The sequence below is a fragment of the Danio aesculapii genome, chromosome 15 (assembly GCF_903798145.1).
Source record: "Danio aesculapii chromosome 15, fDanAes4.1, whole genome shotgun sequence".
Classification (NCBI taxonomy): domain Eukaryota; kingdom Metazoa; phylum Chordata; class Actinopteri; order Cypriniformes; family Danionidae; genus Danio; species Danio aesculapii.
In genome coordinates, this window is record NC_079449.1 from 25215613 (window position 1) to 25233616 (window position 18004).

General features: G+C 40.0%; 1 protein-coding gene across 2 annotated transcripts in view; it reads left to right on the plus strand.

Annotated features, from left to right (window-relative positions):
- The window catches only part of kmt2a (lysine (K)-specific methyltransferase 2A), a 39539-nt gene that overhangs the window by 16916 nt on the left and 4619 nt on the right, over nt 1-18004 (plus strand). Inside the window, exons 4-33 of one of the 2 annotated variants that reach the window (XM_056473309.1) lie at nt 59-236; nt 323-548; nt 642-703; nt 785-1258; nt 1446-1516; nt 1783-2019; nt 2099-2245; nt 3806-3901; nt 3982-4102; nt 4294-4407; nt 6051-6235; nt 6312-6485; nt 6649-6759; nt 6858-6931; nt 10195-10397; nt 10494-10594; nt 10700-10837; nt 10974-11132; nt 11253-11370; nt 11454-11532; nt 11616-11776; nt 11857-12009; nt 12106-16558; nt 16648-16716; nt 16799-16881; nt 16966-17133; nt 17231-17305; nt 17388-17562; nt 17662-17769; nt 17876-17959. In XM_056473309.1, the coding sequence (XP_056329284.1) occupies nt 59-236; nt 323-548; nt 642-703; nt 785-1258; nt 1446-1516; nt 1783-2019; nt 2099-2245; nt 3806-3901; nt 3982-4102; nt 4294-4407; nt 6051-6235; nt 6312-6485; nt 6649-6759; nt 6858-6931; nt 10195-10397; nt 10494-10594; nt 10700-10837; nt 10974-11132; nt 11253-11370; nt 11454-11532; nt 11616-11776; nt 11857-12009; nt 12106-16558; nt 16648-16716; nt 16799-16881; nt 16966-17133; nt 17231-17305; nt 17388-17562; nt 17662-17769; nt 17876-17959 (8597 nt within the window). The remainder of the gene's footprint in view (nt 1-58; nt 237-322; nt 549-641; nt 704-784; nt 1259-1445; nt 1517-1782; nt 2020-2098; nt 2246-3805; nt 3902-3981; nt 4103-4293; nt 4408-6050; nt 6236-6311; nt 6486-6648; nt 6760-6857; nt 6932-10194; nt 10398-10493; nt 10595-10699; nt 10838-10973; nt 11133-11252; nt 11371-11453; nt 11533-11615; nt 11777-11856; nt 12010-12105; nt 16559-16647; nt 16717-16798; nt 16882-16965; nt 17134-17230; nt 17306-17387; nt 17563-17661; nt 17770-17875; nt 17960-18004) is intronic. The other variant, XM_056473310.1, reaches the window with a different exon arrangement.

Genomic DNA, 18004 nt, shown 5'->3' on the forward strand with positions numbered 1-18004 from the left:
ATCTTGCATTTCCAGGTTTCTAAATGCAGCAAAGTTAATTTTTATTTGTCTTGTGCAGGGACAAGAAAGTGACTCCTCTGAGACTTCAGTCCGTGGTCCACGAATTAAGCATGTGTGTCGTCGTGCAGCTGTAGCTCTGGGTCGCAACCGCGCCGTGTTCCCAGATGATATGCCTACCCTTAGTGCCTTGCCATGGGAGGAGAGAGAAAAGATCTTGTCTTCCATGGGAAATGATGGTAAGAAAAGATCTTAGAAACTAGTTTGATATTGTTTACAAAAGTATTGTTGTTATGAAGTAGTTTTTAATGATGTTCTTGAATAGACAAATCATCAGTGGCGGGATCAGAGGAGGCGGAGCCACCCACGCCTCCTATTAAGCCAGTAACAAGGCAGAAGACAGTCCATGAGGCCCCACCCAGAAAGGGCCGGCGCTCTCGACGCTGCGGGCAGTGTCCAGGCTGCCAAGTCCCAAATGACTGTGGGGTGTGCACCAACTGCCTGGATAAGCCGAAATTTGGGGGACGCAATATTAAAAAACAATGTTGCAAGTAAGCTCAATCTTTTTTTTATTGTGGGTTTCAGAATTCTTATATCTTAAAAGTGTAATCGCCCTGAAACCTTTTTTGCTTGTGTCATCACAGAGTACGGAAGTGTCAGAACTTGCAGTGGATGCCATCAAAGTTTCTTCAGAAGCAAGCAAAAGGTCAGTTTCCTAAAAATGCTTTGTTTATAAATCAGAGATGCACTTAAATTTCAAATTATTGTTTGTTTCTGTCAACTACAGGTAAAAAAGACAGGAGGAGGAATAAATTGTCTGAAAAAAAGGAATTGCACCACAAATCCCAGTGTTCTGAAGCAAGCCCCAAGCCGGTCCCTCCAAAGGATGAACCTCCCCGTAAGAAAAGTGAAACTCCGCCACCAGCACAGGGAGATGACAAACAAAAGCAGACACAACCTTCATCACCATCCTCACCAGCTTCCTCCCCAAAGGACCCTCTCCTCTCTAGTCCTCCTGACGACCACAAGCATTCACTGACTTCTTTGAGCTCAGCTTGTAAAAAGGAACGGAAGCAGCAACCCAGTTCTTCACCAACCTCCCTCCATGCTGCCCCATCCTCCCCACCAGCACAGTCCCAGCAATCCTTGCAGCAGCCATGCCAAATGCCAGCAAAAAAGGAAGGTCTTACAAAGTCCCAGTCCACTGAGCCCAAGAAGAAATCTCAACAACAAAGTCAACCCAGCTCTGCCACAGACACAGGTAAAGATATTTATTCTTGTAAACATTTACATTTAGGCTCCTAGAAGACCACCTTTCTGCTCTTTGGTTTAGCTCTAGTTCCAGGCTGGTGTGTCCGAAGGAAGATGGTCTTCCAGAAGCAGAATTGGACACCCCTGACTTTAACATGCCATTAATTCTTTTGTTTTATGGTCATGTCATATTTTAGCACCTGAAGCAAAGCTTAAGAAACAGACCACTCGATGCGTTCAACCACTCAAGCCTAAACCAAAAGAAAAGGTAAGCAGATTTCGCAGCCACTTGATTATTGTTGTCATAAATTTTGTTTATAAGCACTAGTGTTGTATATTGATTCCAAATAGGGGTTGATATTCTTAGTGATGCTGATATTTCCGTGACTCAAAGCACAAGTGATGCCGCTGGTTTAATTCCCGGTGGATGCACATACTGATCCAATGTACCTTGAATACATTGCCAGTCACTTTAGATAAAAGCATCTGCAAAATGCTCTGCAATATGTGTAATGTAAATATCATTGTTTACAGGAGAAACAGCTACCCAAACCTGACAGCAGTACTTTAAACTCCCAGAGCACTCCTTCGACTGGGGGCACCGCCAAGCAGAAAGCGCCCTACGATGGAGTGCATCGAATCAGAGTGGATTTCAAGGAGGACTATGACATTGAGAATGTGTGGGAGATGGGTGGGCTCAGCATTCTCACCTCTGTGCCAATCACCCCACGGGTGGTGTGCTTTCTTTGTGCCAGCAGCGGTAATGTAGAGGTGGGTCATCTTTTGTTGAAGGAGAAGAATTGAAGGCACAAAAATGATGGGATGTGTTCTTATGCCGTGTTGTGTTTAGTTTGTTTTCTGCCAGGTGTGCTGTGAACCCTTCCATCTCTTCTGCTTGGGGGAGGCAGAGCGGCCTCATGACGAACAGTGGGAAAACTGGTGTTGCCGCCGATGCCGCTTTTGCCATGTCTGTGGGCGGAAATATCAGAAAACCAAAGTAAGATATATGAAGAATTCTGATGTAAAAGACTCCAAGAGCCATCTGAAAGTTTCCTCTAAAACAAGCGTTTTTCTCAGGCTCCCCTGTGTAGGTACAGTTATTTACATTTATGCCGAGTTCAGACTACATGATTTTAGCCCCAATTTTGACTGGCATGCTAAACATCTGGAGCTGTCAGCGATTCAAAATCATTCTGTGTGAAATGTGTTCTGATTGAAAATAATGATTTTCAACCAATGAGAGAGCAGCATCTACTAGTGTAGGTATCTGTAGGCCAGCGGGAGGTTGGGGGAGAAGTTCCGGGCTTCTTTTCAGTCTAATTGGACCCAAGAAATGGACGAAAAACTAGTGGAAAGTTGGCAGGTGGACCCATGTCTGTTTGATGTGTCATCTGAGAAATACCACAACCAGGTCGAAAAAGAAAGAAATGTTTAAGAGAAATTGCTAATTCCCTTCAAAAGCCAGGTGAGCAAAATAAGGACATTTTCTACCCCACTAAAAGCTACTTTCTCATTATGTAGTTTATTACAAAAGATAAACTTAAGTGGCCTACGTGAGAGACGTAGTTTGCGGAACGAGACAAAGTTGTTGGCGATTCTTCTTATTGTAAAGTCATGCAGTGTGAAACCCCTTCGCCGATCCATCTTACAGTGTAAACAAAGCAGCGACAAAACGCTACCCCAGATAGTCATGCAGTGTGAACATCTGTGACAAGACTACTTTGAAAATCTTGCAGTCTGAACTCGGCATTAGGGTGTTGAATTGGTTCTTTTCATTGCATTTTAAAGTGAAACAACTGAAAATAAACTCATGAGACTGAGAAAAATGCTCATTTTAGAAAAAATTTAGAGGGGACTAAGAGGATTATCCATCTGAACTTCTCAAAACGTCTATTTTTTATTTATTTATTTTTAAAGAAATTTAGACTAATAGATGCATTTCTAGACAAGGAACTCCATAGCAGGTATTTTCACATTTTAAAACTTAAGTGTTCAAGGCTGTCATAGACACTGATTTAGTATTTTAGAGAACATAAGAGTAGTAAAATACTTCCAAAAAAGACATACATAATTGATTGTAAAAGAAGACAGTGTTGGAATGGAGAGGGGAAAGTTTTTAAAACCACCAGATTTAATGGAATTTTTAGACCTCTGCAGTAAGCAGTTTTTTCATGGGAGAGATTACGTAATTATTCCTAAAGTTGTATTTCACATGATGATTTGGCTAAGCCGTGACCACATCCAAAAGGATGTGACGCATTCTGCCTTAATAATTTAAAGATAAATAGAAAAGAGTAATATTCAAAGCATAAGTTGGCTTGGATCAAGAATTATGAATGTCCTCCTTTGTGATGTGCTAGAGAAAAATAACACCGTACGAAAGGCAAATTCTTGTCAGCAATCTGGAATTATCGTTTTCTTTTGTTTATTTAAAAACCTACTTAGCAACTTCCAAGTTTTAGCTTATTTCTTTCTAAAAGCCCTTCAGAAATGACAAATGCTTAGTACCAAGATGGAAACAAAATTATAAATGTTATTTTTTTCCATCATCATTTAGCAGTTACTGGAGTGTGACAAGTGCCGAAACAGCTATCACCCTGAGTGCCTGGAACCCAACCATCCTACCAGACCCACCAAGAAGAAGAGAGTCTGGGTACTTGAATGCTCTAAATTTTAGATGTCTGTAACATCTGTGGCAGCGTTCTCCCATAATTATTTTTTCTTCTGCCACAGGTTTGCACCAAGTGTGTGCGCTGTAAGAGTTGTGGAGCCACCAAACCAGGGAAGGCCTGGGATGCCCAGTGGTCACATGATTTCTCGTTGTGTCATGACTGTGCCAAACGTTTAACTAAAGGTCAGTTCTATTCATCTTGAATGTTTATTGTATGCCTTGTCATTAAACAATGTAATAAAAACTACACTGTTCCAATTTACTATGACCTTTTATGTGAAGCTGCTTTGACACAATCTACATTGTAAAAGCGCTATACAAATAAAGGTGAATTGAATTGAATTGAATTGAATAAATGTTTTTCCCCCTCCCAGGCAACTTCTGCCCACTTTGTAATAAGGGCTATGATGATGATGACTGTGACAGCAAAATGATGAAGTGCAAAAAGTGTGACCGCTGGATCCATGCCAAATGTGAAAGCTTAACAGGTGAATTATCAAATTGTTTTGCATCTCTTATGTGTCAAGTGCCATAACAAGGCACAATTACATTTAACTTAAAAAAATGGTTTATTTGGATTACAGCACTGTTCCAACAAATATGCTCTCTCTATATATTATTCAGTCAAGCAGTATAAAACTGACAAATAAAGGGATTTATGATTTTGCCTAATGTTACTTTTTAAATAAATCCATTAAAATCTAAAGAAAGAGACTGTTCTTGGGGCCCAAATTCAGCAAATGAGTATGGTTTCTTAGAGATCACGTGACACTGAAAAATGGAGCAGTGGCTGCTAAAAATTCAGCTTTGCCATGACAGGAATAATTGCTGTAAAATATGTCAAAATAGAAAACATTTCTCTAAGTACTGCTTTATTTATTTTTTACTGTAGTTTTGGTGAAATGAGGTGCTCAGCTATAGCACTGATTAAATAAGGAGGGTAATGCCATATGACTGGTAAATAATAATGTGTTATCTTGTAAATGTGCACTAAAATGTACCATGGCTCTGTTTACTCTGAAAGAGGAATTCTAAAGCGAAAATGTACATAAGAAATAAAAACGGGCTTCACTTTAAGGCAGTTTTGTTATCTCGCATGTTAAATGCGACTCCCTGATAAGCGCACATTATGGCACAACAGTATCATTACATCCCGACAGATGTAAGAAATAATAACATCGATGAATGACGTCCTGAAAAAAGTAGTTTTTCTTTTTCACTTCGGGGCCGACTTCTTTCTCAGATCAATATATATATATATATATATATATATATATATATATATATATATATATATATATATATATATATATATACATATATATATATATATATATATATATATATATATATATATACATATATATATATATATATATATATATATATATATACATATATATATATATATATATATATATATATATATATATATATATATATATACATATATATATATATACATATATATATATATATACATACATATACATATATATATATACATATATACATACATATATATATATATATATATATATATATATATATATATATATATATACATATACATATATATATATATACATATATATATATACACATATATATGTGTGTGTGTGTGTGTATAAATTGTGTATGTTATGCAGAAATTTTTTTTGTCAATGAAATTAACACTGATGCAGACTTGAAAATACTTCTTTAAAACAGTAGTGCAGGCCTTTAGTTAACAAGTTCACCCAAAAATGACAATTTACTCTGACACAAGTGGTTCTAATTTTTTTAATGATTTTGTCATCACAATTGAAGATTTTCTGAAGCATGCTGGAAACCAGCAGCCATTGACATCCATCCATCCAGTATTTTTTTGTGCCTATTATGGAAGTCAATGGTTGCTTCTTTCCAACATTCTTCAGAATATCTTCATTTGTGTTCAACAGAAGAAAGAAACTCAAACAGATTTGGAATAAGTGAAAGGAGAGTAAATGAAGACAGAATTAGATTTTTTTGTGAACTATCCTTAAGGTGTGATAAGTTCTAACTGGGCCATTAATTGTAAAGTGCATATGGTAACATTCTAGTGTTGTTGATGCTATGTTATAATAGCAATCTTTTCTTTTTTTATATGTAGATGACATGTGTGAGCTCATGTCTAACCTGCCTGAGAATGTGGTCTACACTTGCACAAACTGCACTGAGTCCCATCCTGCTGAGTGGCGCACTGTGTTAGAGAAAGAAATTCAGAGGTCCATGCGGCAAGTTCTCACCGCCTTGTTCAACTCCCGCACATCCACACACCTGCTCCGCTATAGACAGGTGAGTTACCATCTCCAGTCTCAGTTCCCCACAGCTTTATTTCCACTAAATACCTTAACATCGCCAATTGTTTCAGGCTGTTATGAAGCCACCTGAGCTCAACCCAGAGACCGAAGAGAGCCTTCCCTCACGACGTTCCCCAGAGGGCCCTGATCCCCCTGTGTTAACGGAGGTCTCTCCACCAAACGATTCGCCGCTCGATTTGGAGTCTGTGGAGAAGAAAATGGATTCTGGATGCTATAAATCTGTGGTAAGTTTTTGGGTATCTCCTTTGTGAAATCAGAAAGGTAGCTTTTATGTTTTTATTCTTCTGCGAAAGATTATCTGCTGACTTTTGAGCCTCCACTTCAGCAGGGTTCAGGCAACGGTCACATGTGAGAGCCCAGGTGTCATTTTCTGTTCCTTTTTTTCAGCTGGAGTTCAGTGATGACATTGTGAAAATCATCCAGACAGCCTTCAATTCAGATGGAGGTCAGCTAGAGAGCAGGAAAGCCAATAGCATGCTCAAGTCCTTTTTTATTCGGGTGAGGAAAAGCTGGTGGACACACAGTTCTGACAATTAGGAATTGTCTCGAAGTCCTGCGTTGTGTCTAATGACACTTGACGCTTTTATTTGTTACAGCAAATGGAGCGGATTTTTCCATGGTACAAGGTGAAGGAGTCCAAATTTTGGGAGACAAGCAAAGCTTCTTCCAAGTGAGTGTATATTTTGTTTTAGTTAGTTTGCTGTTTTAATTTCAACCTTAAAATTGATTTGATCAAAGAAGATTTTTTTTTTTCAGTGCTATGTTCACACAAGTGAAGTTTCATAAACTAATTTCAACAGGAGCACGTGATATGATTGAGCATGACTGGCTGCTCATCTGTAATCAGTAATAATCCAATCAGAGTGATCCTAGTTTACAATAAATGGATCGTTTTCTCCCTACTGCTATATCTTCGTTTTGGAAGAATCCCCCCTTCCACCCCATCTCCTCCTTTTCCCCCATCTTCCAAGGGGGAGCTCTCGAGACCTACCTGATCTCGGCTCTCCAGATATGCTTATTTGACCGGGCGGGAGCCTTGGGCTTAAATATCTCCGAGCTCAGGGTTCTCTCCCAGGACAGCATGCCAAACCTGCTATAAATGCTAAGCATGTCTAAGTGGGAACTCTTGAAATATACGTTGTTTAAAGGTAAACAGTTGGATAAGTCAAGGTTGTGTTTGAGCATCGAGAGCAAACTCACCGCGGACTATCTATCTATTCTTTGCTCTCTGGTAGAGCAGAAATATCACCTTTCCATAGGGAATGCAGCCTGTATGGTCTAGTTCCATTGTTTGAGGTCGACAGGCAGTGTCACATTTCACATGGGGTGCTTTGACAAGTCTTGTGGTTGGCATTTGGTTTGCTTGTTTGTATACTTCATTTGTTACTATGAATTATTAAGAGCAGTGCAAAGTTTTTTGTGTGTGTGTGTATGCAAGTCTGACATTTGAAGATTGCCTCCTAAAGAAAGAAAACAATGTTCATACCTAGGGATGCAACGATTTGAAATTTTGGTTGTATGATTATAGCCTGAGGAATAATCATGGTTTCACTGTTACCATGATTATTATGCACTGATTAATTTCAGAACAATACTAGTTTAGAAAATCACATGAAAACTCCTTATATTTTAAAGTGTTATTGTTATCCATTTTGGACAAACGAGTCCATTTCTCTCTTTTGACTTAACAATAAGTGAAAAAAGTTTTTGGCATTTAAACAGAAGTAATAGTTTTACACTGAAAATTAATAACAGAACAATGAATAAATAAATAAAACAAGAATAAAAATAGTATTTGTTTAATGTTAATCTAAGCATCATATTAGCTAAGCATTTACCTTTTAAAGAGAACAAATGTAGTCAAAGGCTAAGGCATTTAGATTAACTATATTATGAGCTTGTTTGGTATTTTCATTTAGTATTTTTTTTCTCTTTGGCGTAGAAATGTCTGTATTCCATACAACGTATGAAGCTGATCGGTCAGTTCTTGTCACGTGACTCACGGTGCGCTCGCACCATTCTTTTAACAAGGGGTGCCTGGAAAGTGTGCCACGTGCACGGCACTCCCAATATGAGCACAAGAAAAGAAATGATGAAATTGCTCCCACAAAACACGCGACATGTGAACAGCCCTTAGTTAATAGTCTCAGCCATAGTTAATCCAGTGTGTGTGGGTATTAGCCTCGGTGTACTAGCTTGGAACTTTAAACTAGTGTACAGTTGGCATAACTGTTTAGTTGCAGCAGTTTTGTTCCAAGCAGAAATGCGGTGTTAAGAAGCCTTTACGATTAATTAACCGTGACCAATTAAAGTGCGGTTAATAGAAAAATCTGTTAATCTTTGCATCCCTGCTCATACCTTCCTTTTAAAATTATTATTCAGCTTTTAGTCTGTTTAATTAAAACTCTTTTGGTCATTAGATTTTATTATGCATATTTTCCTTCCATTTTTGTAAAACCTACACTAATGCTGAAAGTTTGGGGTTAGTAGGATTATTATATGAAACATATTTTTGCTCTTATTCAGCATAGAATAAGGCATAGAATTGATTGAAAATGACAGTTCCAATTCCAATTACGCTTCCAATTAAATATTTGCTTTTTTGAAACTTCTTTTCGTTTGTGTTCTGGCCACAGGTGCTTTGTCGTGTACTATATCAATAAAGTGTTTAGTCATTTAAAAACACTGTTGTAAAACATTGAGCCTCTAAGCATTGTTCTTATGATGTTTTTCTGCCGCAGGAAAACATGAATTATTTTCGAATACTTCAAATATAGTCTGTGTTAGTAAATGCAAGGCTATTTATGAAATCCAGGCATAACACTGTATAGCAACATTTCAGATTGTTCTAGAGCCTACAGCTAATCAATCTTTCAGATTCTAGAGTGCATTACCGTTCTAAAGAAAATTATAAATGATCTTAAATAAAACAAATACATTAATAGAGATGGTATAAGTATATAATTTCTCTCACCTGGGAAATGGAGGCAACTTGAATGATTTTTGAGCACAATTAAGTGCACACAGCATGCCATATTATCTGATAATTTTAGGAATATTAATAATTCCTAAATAATAAAATAATTCCAAAAGGCAATTGACTGTGTAAAGCCATATAAAACAAACAAAAATACAATGTATATGCCGAGTTCAGCGGCAAATCAGCCGGAATCAGCTGAGGTGACGTGGCAGTGACCAGCAAGACCTAGCTGTCACTCAAGTGACCACGCCCTTAACTATGCACACTTAATATAACTTAATAAAAACGAAATAGATTTGTTATTAAAAAATTCACCCCCTCACAATTGTCATGAAGGGTAATATTAGCTATATGCACCAAAACCATCTTAGGTACCAGGCTGTAAACATGTTTTTATCAGCTGTAAAATTGGCCAATTTAGCATTGCAGTCAGTGAACCTCTGGAGATCCTACAGCCAGCTCCCAAAGACGTGTCGATGAATTGTAGTTTCAGTTACTGCCGTATTGGCTTCACGAGGGAGAGTGGGATGTTGACACTTGATATTTACTTCACTGAACTAAGAATGAACAATACTAGTACATGACTTGTTATTCATAGTTCAACATTTACTAATGCATTATTAAATATCCAAATGTGTGATTGTTAATTTTAGTTTATTTACCGTGAGTTAACTTGATCTAATAACGAACAACTTCTTTAACCTTAACAAATATGGTTAAATACTGTAAAAAATGTATTATTAATTATTTGTTTATTTATTATAAAAACAGTAACATTAACTAATTCAACCTCATTGTAAAATGCCACAATAGCAAATTTTTTTTCTGTATGATCTCAATAAAAACGGTTGAATAGATTTGTATACACACAAATGTCTCAATATGTTAGGTATTCATGTACTCATGTTGTGTAACAAAGACATGGCTAACAAGGCAGTGTTATATCGTTGCAGTAGTGGACTGCTTCCCAATGCTGTTCTGCCACCTTCTTTGGATCACAACTATGCCCAGTGCCAAGAGAGAGAGGAGATAGCCAAGGCTGGGCAGCCCGTGCACATGAAAAAGATCATCCCGGCTCCCCATCCTAAAGCCCCTGGAGAACTTATCTCTCTGATGGCCCCCACACCACCCCCTCCTCCACCGATGCTTATCCATGGTTAGAAAGTCTTATTCATAGTTTAAAAACTACTGGTATGATACAATATGTGTAAGAAGAGTTTACTTATAATATTCTCATTTCTTTTGTGTTTAGACCACAGCCTTGAAGACAACCCTGTTATTCCCCCTCCTCCTGGTGTTGGTGACAACAGACAGTGTGCACTTTGTCTGAATTATGGAGATGAGAAAACAAATGTGAGTAATCACCCATCAAAAAGAATACATTAGCATGTAAACTTGGATTTATAATTATACTGGATTTCAGTTTTGTAAGACATTGGTTGGTAATGTGTTCTTTAGGATTGTGGGAGACTGCTGTATATTGGCCATAATGAGTGGGCGCATGTGAACTGTGCCCTGTGGTCAGCAGAGGTTTATGAGGATATTGATGGTGCTCTGAAAAATGTCCATATGGCTGTCAGCAGAGGCAAACAGCTGGTACGCACTATGTGTCGTGTTTTTTCATCCCAATAATATACATTAATCTACTTATTTTTGTTATTTTATAAGAAGACCATTGGCAATACATCTTTCCTTGCCCACAAACAGACTGCATAATGCTTTGTTTTCTCAGCAATGTGAGAATTGTCACAAACCTGGAGCCACTGTGAGTTGTTGTATGACCTCCTGTACCAACAACTACCATTTCATGTGTGCACGTCAGCAGCAGTGTGCCTTTTTAGAGGACAAGAAGGTATACTGTCAGCATCACAGAGATCTTGTAAAGGGCGAGGTAAGGAGTGATGCATGCATATATCAGTAAGCAAGTTGTGTACCAAGAATTACGTATTTGTTGTGAATTATTATTATTATTATTATTATTATTATTAATGTATAATCATTTTTTTTAAAGGTGGTGCCAGAGTCTAATTTTGAAGTAACTCGGAGGGTTCTTGTGGACTTTGAGGGAATCCGTCTGAGAAGAAAATTTGTTAATAGGCTTGAACCAGATAACATCCACATGGTGATAGGTCAGTATGTTGTTGCAGTGTGCTTGTCTATGATAAAGAAATCACACTGCAGAAAAGTTAAATGTCACTTTTTTTTTATACAGGATCTATGACCATTGACTGTCTTGGTATGTTAACTGAACTGTCAGACTGTGAGAGGAAGCTATTTCCTGTGGGATACCAGTAAGTCTTTGAAATTGTATTGTTGCATTTTAATAAATACAAATAGAAATAAAATTAATTGACCAAATGATGCATTTACACAGATGCTCAAGGGTCTACTGGAGCACTCTAGATGCCCGCAAGCGATGTGTTTATAAATGTAGAATATTAGTGTGTAGGCCTCCTTTGAGTGAAACTATGAATAAGAACATAGCAGCTCAAGAGGAGAACCACACAGTTGTCCATAGTCCTCCACCTGTTTCAGGTAAGCATGTTACCATGTTTCATTGTCCTTATTTAGATTTTTTTGCCATTTTAAAGTCTGATCATTGCTTAACCTTTTAGCAGTGGACACCTCTTTGCCTGGACCCATAGATACCGCAAAACCATCAAATGTGCCTTCCACACCAAAACCACAACGGGTTTATTTTAGGAACAGGCACCCCAGCTTCCCACCATGCCATCGTTCTCCTTCAACCAGACCACTTCCCTCACCAGGTAGGAGTAATATACTGTAAATGCTTATATTTCGTGTTACTTCTAATTTTATGAAACCTTTTGAAAATGTTAATGAAATATTTTTTCCCTTCATAGATGGTTTTAATAACACAGGCCATGAGATTGTGACTGTTGGAGACCCTCTGCTGAGCTCTAGTCTTCGAAGCATTGGATCTCGTCGACACAGCACTTCCTCCATCTCTGCTCAACAACCTAGGCAAAAGGTTTCCTCCCCTCCATGGGGAGGTACAGTATCTAGCCAAACAGGCAATTCATCTGCCTCTTTCATGTCTTCAACCTCTAAAGAATCTGTAACCAGGGACACAGATAAAGGAAGGGCATCATCTGGAGAGAGATCTTTCAGTCGAGAATCAAATTTAATAAACAGTGGAGCACAGCGTCGACTCAGTTTTGGTTTCACTGAAAGAGTAGATGGTAGTAAAAAAGCAACCAAAAAGCAGTCTGATGGTGAGAGTTTGAAGTCATCGCTACCAGCTAGTGTAAGTCAGGCATCTCCACCTCTTGGAACTGCAGTATTGACAGGACATCAGAGAGCAAGTGGTGGTTTAAAAAATGAGAAAGGGAAGCAAGCAACAAAAGATAATGACCTGCCAGCTGGAGCCACTTTTATGTCCAATCATCCACTTGCCATGCTTCCAAAAGACAAAGCTAATCCAAACAAGGAAGGAAATATGACATCAATGGCTGCATTAAAAGACACCGTAAAGACAGGCTCTCCGCAACGAATTTACAGTAAAAGTGGGAATAGGAAGTTTCATGACTTTGCGTCCGGCCCAGCTGCAGTGGTAGCAATGAAACCTCTCTGGTCATCTGGTGCCAAGTTGGCAGAGGAAGACATAAAGCGTGGCTTCCAGGCAAGTGCTGGTATCACTAGTAGTCACGGGACCTCTAGCACCAAAGAAAAACACTCCAAAGTCAAAATTAATGTCAGCAGGGATGTTTCAAAAGAAAGAAAAGAGACTCATCAAAACCGAAATGCAGTGCTCAACAGCAACTCTAAAAGCAGCAGTGTCAAAACACAAGGTCAGGTTCCACCACCTCACAACATTAGCAATAAAGCCACAGCACTGAGCAGCAACACAGGGTCTGGCACTGTGGAAGTTAATAAATTTGATCAGAAGGAAGTGGAGAAGCCATTAAAGTCCAAAGAGAGATTTAGCTTTGAGAAAAAGCATACTTCAGCCATGGATGCTATTCAACTGAAAGCAGGGACAGAGAGAAGTATTCGACCACCACAAGTGCACCCTAAGTCAAGTAAGGAAGTTTCTCTAGTGGGAAAGAAACACACCGAAAGGTTGTCTTTAATGTCTCAGAAAATGGATCCAAACGGAACTAAAGCAGTCAACATATCACCTAACACACAATCATACACTTCTGTTACCCCTAGCAATCAGGGCCCCCAAAGAAGGTCATCTCGAGCTATGGTTTTTTCCCCATCTGCAAGTTCAGAGAGCTCTGAATCAGACAGCCACATCCACCCGGATGATTCTGAAGAGCACCTCATGGACCACCAGTGTGCTGATGATGGGGAGGACAATAATTTAGAGGATGAAGGCAGTGTTGATAAGCACCATGAGGAGGATAGTGATGGTTCAGCAGGTTCAGCAAAACGCAGATACCCAAGGAGGAGTGCCCGTGCTCGATCTAACATGTTTTTTGGGTTAACTCCATTCTATGGTGTTCGATCATATGGTGAGGAAGATATACCCTTTTACAGAAGTGGTGAACTCTCTATGAAGAAGCGGACTGGGAGCAGCAAGCGTTCAGCTGAAGGACAGGTTGATGGAGCAGATGATATGAGCACATCTTCTTCAGCAGACAGCGGAGAGGATGAAGAAGGAGGAATTGGCTCCAATAGGGATACTTACTATTACAACTTTACACGCACTATAATAAACCCTAGCCCTGGTCTTCCATCTATTGCTGGTATTGATCAGTGTTTGGGAAGAGGTTCACAGATCCACAGGTTCTTGAGGGACCAGGCAAAGGACCATGATGATGACAGTGATGAAGTTTCAACAGCAACCAAAAACTTGGAGCTGCAACAAATTGGTCAGCTGGATGGTGTGGATGATGGCTCAGAGAGTGACATTAGTATAAGCACCAGTAGCACAACCACTGCTGCTACTACTTCGTCCACACAAAAAGGTTCAACAAAAAGGAAAGGTAGAGAAAGTAGGACAGAGAAATCAAACGTTGACTCAGGGAAGGAGGCAGTAAATACCACAAGTAGTAACAGCCGTGACAGTCGAAAAAATCAGAAGGATAACTGTCTTCCATTAGGAAGTGTGAAAACACAAGGACAAGACCCACTTGAAACTCAATTATCACTCACCACAGATCTGCTCAAGTCTGACTCTGATAACAACAACAGTGATGACTGTGGTAACATCTTACCCTCTGATATTATGGAGTTTGTGCTCAATACCCCTTCAATGCAGGCTTTGGGACAGCAGGCAGAAGCTCCTTCTGCTGAACAATTCTCTTTAGATGAGAGTTATGGGGTGGATGTTAACCAAAGAAAGGACATGCTTTTTGAAGACTTTACTCAGCCTCTGGCCAATGCTGAATCTGGCGAATCTGGGGTGAGCACTACCATTGCTGTAGAAGAGTCATACGGTCTTCCTCTTGAGCTGCCCTCTGACCTCTCTGTGCTTACAACTCGAAGTCCCACTGTAAGTAATCAAAATCATGGGCCACTGATCTCAGAGACCTCTGAACGCACCATGTTGTCTCTGGCTACGGAAGAGTCAGAAGTTGGGAAAAGCAAAAAGAAAACAAGAACGGGGTCCACTGTATCCAGCAAGAGCCCACAGGAAGGATGTGATGATTCCCAGGTTCCAGAAGAACACATGACTCCTGAACACTTCGTTCCTCCACGTGTTGATGGTGACCATATCACAAGCCCTGGAGTAACACCTGTGGGAGAGACCGGGAACCAAGATTTGACTAGAACTACTAGCACGCCAGTTCTTCCCAGCTCACCCACCTTGCCTCTCCAGAATCAGAAGTTCATTCCTGCAACCACTGTCAGCTCAGGTCCGGTTCCAATTACAAGTTCTGCTGTTCAAGCTACTGCCTCTCAGTTGAAGCCTGGCCCAGAGAAATTGATTGTGCTAAACCAACATCTGCAGCCACTTTATGTATTGCAAACCGTTCCTAATGGTGTCATGAATCCTAATGCCCCTGTCTTGACAGGACTCAGTGGTGGCATCTCCACATCTCAGTCCATTTTTCCTGCTGGCAGTAAAAGTTTAGTGCCTGTATCTCATCATCCACAAATCCATGCATTCACAGGCACCACTCAGACAGGCTTCCAGCCAGTCATTCCCAGCACCACATCCGGCCTGCTCATAGGAGTTACCTCCCATGATCCCCAGATTGGTGTAACAGAAGCAGGACATAGGCATGATCATGCCCCTAATGTTGCCATGGTATCTAGTGCTTCAACTATCACCCCAGCTCCATCCATGATTCCCTCTGGTCATGGCAAGAAGCGCCTAATTTCCCGTCTTCAGAGTCCTAAGAGCAAGAAACAGGCTCGTCCAAAAACCCAGCCCACTCTTGCTCCTTCTGATGTTGGACCCAATATGACCCTCATTAATTTGTCACCTTCACCGATTGCAGCAGGCATCCCTGCTCAGACAGGCCTGATGGAACTGGGGACTATAACTGCCACACCGCATCGAAAAATTCCAAACATCATAAAACGGCCAAAGCAAGGAGTGGTGTACTTGGAGCCTACTATCCTCCCACAGCCCATGCCCATCTCAACCACAACTCAGCCTGGCATACTGGGACATGATTCCTCAACTCACCTGCTCCCGTGCACTGTGTCGGGTCTCAACACGAGTCAGTCTGTTTTAAATGTGGTGTCAGTCCCTTCCAGTGCACCTGGAAACTTTTTGGGAGGCAGCTCTGTATCTCTAAGTGCCCCAGGCCTCATTAGCTCAACTGAGCTCACAGGACCTTTAAGTAACCTCCTTATCAAAGCCAACCCTCACAACCTGAACCTTTCAGAGCAACCAATGGTTCTTCATCCAGGAACCCCAATGATGTCTCATCTTACAAATCCTGCCCAGACGTCCATTGCCAGTAGCATCTGTGTTTTTCCACCAAACCAAAGCATAACTGTGCCTGTCAACCAGCAGGTGGAGAATGAGGCAACCGTCCATCTCCAACATGCAGTCAGTCGAGTTCTGGCGGATAAGACCCTTGACCCAAATGTCAGCTCAGCTGGTCAAGTGGCTCTTGCCCCTAATCCTATCTCTCAAGAACTTAACAAAGGTCATGTTGTTAGCGTCCTCACTCAGAGCTCACGAACCTCTCCCATCTCTCGGCCACAACATCAGCACCAAGCTTCAAAATTACCTGCTGGAGCAAGCTCAGTAGCGTTTGGGAAAGGGAAACATAAGGCCAAAAGACCTCGTCCAAGTCCAGATAAGAGCAGTGGAAAGAAACACAAAGGACTTCATTCAGATACACCAACTGTTGACACATCTGCAATCCAATTATCATATATTAAAGGGTAAGAGCCTGATATTATCTAAAACAAATTGTTTATTTGCAATTAGAATAAGTTTAGGCACATTATATATAAATGTATGTATATTATAGGGACCAGGAACTGTCGTCACCTGAGCCAATGGATACAGGACAGTCTAATGAAACCGGTTCAAAGAAGAGGTAAACTATAAGAAAAGTCAATTTTTAATTCCTTATGTAATGAGTTGTATCTGACCTAATTAAATCTTTTTCCTGTTTATAGGGATTCTACCACTATGACAGCCAATTCTTCTGCTCTGAAACGTAAAACCGTAGATGCTGTTGATGAGAAACCAAGTACTGCAGGTGTGTACAATAGCAGTTTTGTCAACCCATTTCTCTTTACATTGGTCATAGTAGTTATATATTTTTTCCTCTAATTCTTTGCAGGACCACCAAGTAAGGGTGATGGGACAGGAAATAAAGCATTTTCAGTGGATACACCTGATCAGAGGGACAGTGGGAGAGATTCCTGTCTGGACCACAAGCCCAAGAAAGGCCTCATATTTGAAATCTGCAGTGATGACGGATTTCAGATTCGTTGTGAGAGTATTGAGGGTAAGCAAGATCTAGATAATATAGTACAGTTGTTCCAAACTCTAGTTCTATTTTCCTCAACCTCAAACCTCCTATTTGCAATTCCTGTTTGTTTCAGAGGCCTGGAAGTCCCTGACAGATAAAGTGCAAGAAGCTCGGTCCAATGCTAGGCTCAAGGCACTTTCTTTCGATGGTAAGTGCATATTGGAGTGTATGTTTCTTTTAAATATTTGTATATTTGTGCACATTTATTTTTTGTTGTCTTTTTCTTTTAGGAGTAAATGGGTTGAAGATGCTGGGTGTGGTTCATGATGCTGTAGTTTTTCTGCTGGAGCAGCTTTATGGAGCCAGGCATTGCCGGAACTACAGGTTTCGCTTCCACAAGCCTGAGGAGACAGAAAATCTTCCTGTGAACCCTCATGGATCTGCCCGTGCTGAAGTGTACCACAGGTACTTGCCATGGCCAAGAGTCGATTTGGAAAGGTTAATAATTCTAATTGTTTTGCATGTTGACTAACCTTGATCTGTTTCAAATGTGTTATTTTTAAGGAAATCAGTTTTGGACATGTTTAATTTCCTGGCATCCAAACACCGTCAGCCTCCTGTATACAACCCTCAGGAGGAAGATGAGGAGGAGATGCAACAGAAGTCTGCTCGGTGAGTCAACTTGCTGTTACCTGTTTTATAAACTTAACCTCAGAAACCCTTTTAAAGCATCATAATTCCTGGTTTGCCTTTTTTATATATATATATATATATACAGACGGGCCACCAGCACAGACTTGCCACTGCCTGAGAAGTTCAGGCAGTTGAAGAAAGCATCCAGGGACGCTGTGGGTGTCTATAGGTATTTACACTTTCTTTTTAAAATGAAAAAGAAAGGTTGGATTGA